This window comes from Galeopterus variegatus, unplaced genomic scaffold, assembly GCF_000696425.1.
Source record: "Galeopterus variegatus unplaced genomic scaffold, G_variegatus-3.0.2 Scaffold5059, whole genome shotgun sequence".
In the NCBI taxonomy this organism is placed as follows: Eukaryota; Metazoa; Chordata; class Mammalia; order Dermoptera; family Cynocephalidae; genus Galeopterus; species Galeopterus variegatus.
Window position 1 is genome coordinate 154,675 of NW_007731170.1, and position 2,782 is coordinate 157,456.

Consider the following 2,782-nt stretch of genomic DNA (forward strand, 5'->3'; position numbering starts at 1 on the left):
GCGGGTCCCACAGACAGACCGGTGCCTGCTCACTGGCTGAGCGAGGGGTGGGCGCAGCACCGAGGGTTGTGATCCCGTTGCCGGTCCCGGTCCGGTACGGGCGCGACACTGAGGGTTGCAGTCCGTTGCCGGACACGAAAAAAGACAAAAAGGAAAAAAAAAAAAAAAAAAAGTAGGTGGCAGCCACCTCAGGCAAACCATGACAATTACTGGCACTGTGCTCTGGCAGGACCATGGATAAGTCAAATCTTTTTACCAAGCTTCTGAGACCAAGCTACAGAGAAAATGGAAAAATCTGTAAGCCATTAGCTCCACCTGCAGCCAGCTGAGAGTGGGGAAGGTGAGAGAGGCCCCCCCCCAACCGTAGTGCAAACTACACTTGAAATATGTACTATCTTCAGACACTGAGACCTCATCAGGCAACCAGCCAGCAAGGGTCCTGCCACCTGGAGCTCAGGAAGCAGTCATGACAGTGCTGGCCACCTCCTCCACCTATCCTGAATCACAGATCATGGAGTCTAGCACATGAGTCATGGGCACACACATCCAGGTACAGATTTTTGTCTGTTGATTAGATTACTGGTTTATTATCTTTTCTTTGCTTCACTTTTTTGCCTTTTAAAATAATATAGCAACCATCTATTTAGTAAAAGTTATACTGGTTTTTCTTTTATAATCATCTTATAAAGTCTCCTTTTAAAATGCATTTAAGCATAAAAAATGACTGAAGATTGAGCAACAATGCCTTGAGCAAACGACTGCAGATTCTGTTCCCATTATGAGCACCAAGAGATGTGCTCTAGATGGACAGAGCTGACACCGCCTTCAACTCTGACACTCATGGGGAGTGGGCCTGGCTGTGTAAGGCTTCAGCTGGGTGGACTTTACAATTCCATTTCTTGCATCTCTCCTAAATGTACTTCTCATTATTTGTATCATATTTAAAACCACAGAAAACATCTTGGCTGGAGTATTATCGCTGAATAGAACGTGCTAATTTTTAAATGAAATAATAAGTACTAAAACTAAATGTATATAGTTACTGTTACTGCCCCCCCTTCTTACCCTGAAAAATTTCCAAGATCCAGAAAAGTCTTGAGAATATGAAGTAGTGGAGAAGCTGGAACCCTCACACACTGCTGGTGGATTGTGAGGTGGTACAGATACTTTGAAAAACAGTTTGGCAGTTGTTCAAAAAGTTAAACATAAAATTATCCAGCAAAATCCTCTCCTATGTATATACTCAAGAGAAACAAAAACATATGTTCACATAAAAACTTGTACTAGATGTTCATAATAGCATTATTCATAATAGCCAAAAGGTGGAAATAACCCAAATGTTCATTAACAGATGAATAGATAAACAAAATGTGGTCTATCCATACAATGGAAAATTATTCAGCCATAAAAAGGAATGAGGAACTGACACATGCTGCAACATACAGGAACACTGAAAGCATTATGCTAGCTAGGTGAAAGAAGTCAGTCACAAAAGACCACAAATCGTATGATTCCATTTATATGAAATGTCCAGAACAGGAAAATCCAGAATAGATTTGTGATTGCCAGGGGTTAGGAGGGAGGCAGAATGAGGAGTGACTGCTAATGTGTACAGTTTCTTTTTGGGTGATGAAAATGTTCTAAAATTACATAGTCGTGATAGATGCACAGCTCTGTAAATAAACAACCACTGAATTGTACAGCTTAAAAGCATAAATTTTATGGTATTTACATATATCTCTATAAAGCTGTTATTTAAATAAAAAGAACCTGCGGCCTCGGCGCTCCCAGCGCCGCACTCTCCCGAGTGAGCCACGGGTTCGGCCCAAGACCTGCATTTTAATATGCCATTCCTTCTGTATTGTCATTCAGAAAAATGAGTACCTTCTGTATGTTGTTAGAAGTGAAAATCGCCTAAAGTATGTGGCTACCAGATGTGCATATTTCTGCTTTCAAGGTCAATTTTGCCTTTCGTTCATTAAACCTTTATGGTCACTTTAGGAGAGAAGGAAAGGGGCGTTTGGTCATCAGCTCCTCCGCCCTCAGTGCTCACTGTCACAGTTCAAGCTTTGGGGCCCAACGCCGAGCCGGACCGTGCAGCCCCGGCGCCGGGGCGTCACACACCCCGCAGATCCTCCGGCAGCCGCTCGTAGGGCAGCCGGCCGCGCGCGGGACGCACCTGGCGGGGATGCAGTTGGCGGGGACGCACCTGGCAAGGACGCACCTAGCGGCGCGCCCCTGCCCCGCCCAGGGACACCAGACGTGAGAGGCGCGCTGAAGAGAACGGAACCTGCAGGTCCGCCCACCTCCCCACTTACCCCGGCATGATAAACTTTATTCGCTCTTTTAATCTTGATGTCCAGGGAGGTCCCCATCCCGAATTCTCCACAGCGACCACCACTTCCGGCCGCGCGTGGCCCGAAAGGAAAACGAGTCGCCCCGCCCCTCCGTCCCGAGCCCGCCCCCTCCCCTCTCCGCCGGCAGTGTCGTCACGTGACCCTAGCACCTCCCGTCGGATCAACTCCCTAGCGCAGAGAGGACGTACACCCCATGCCTTCCTCCTTACGGCGCAGGGGCGGACCTTAACGCGGGCAAGGGGCCGTCACGCTTCGCCCCGTCCCGCCAGGCGTGAGAGGCGGGACCATACTAGCCCCACCCCTTCCGTAAAGACAGTCTTACAACGGGAATACTCCCTTCTCGCGTTTAGCGCAGGAAGGAACTCGGCACTCCCAGCGTGCCCCGCGGCGGGGCGCGAGGCCGTGGTCGTCTCGCGGGCACAGCC

At 48.6% G+C, this 2,782-nt stretch overlaps 1 protein-coding gene across 1 annotated transcript in view; it reads right to left on the bottom strand.

Annotated features, from left to right (window-relative positions):
- The window catches only part of DSCR3 (Down syndrome critical region gene 3), a 42,525-nt gene extending 39,956 nt beyond the window's left edge, over window positions 1–2,569 (bottom strand). The window contains exon 1 of the mRNA XM_008588838.1: window positions 2,319–2,569. Within this exon, the coding sequence (XP_008587060.1) occupies window positions 2,319–2,375 (57 nt within the window). The 5' untranslated portion in view covers window positions 2,376–2,569. The remainder of the gene's footprint in view (window positions 1–2,318) is intronic.
- Window positions 2,570–2,782: the final 213 nt, after the last annotated feature.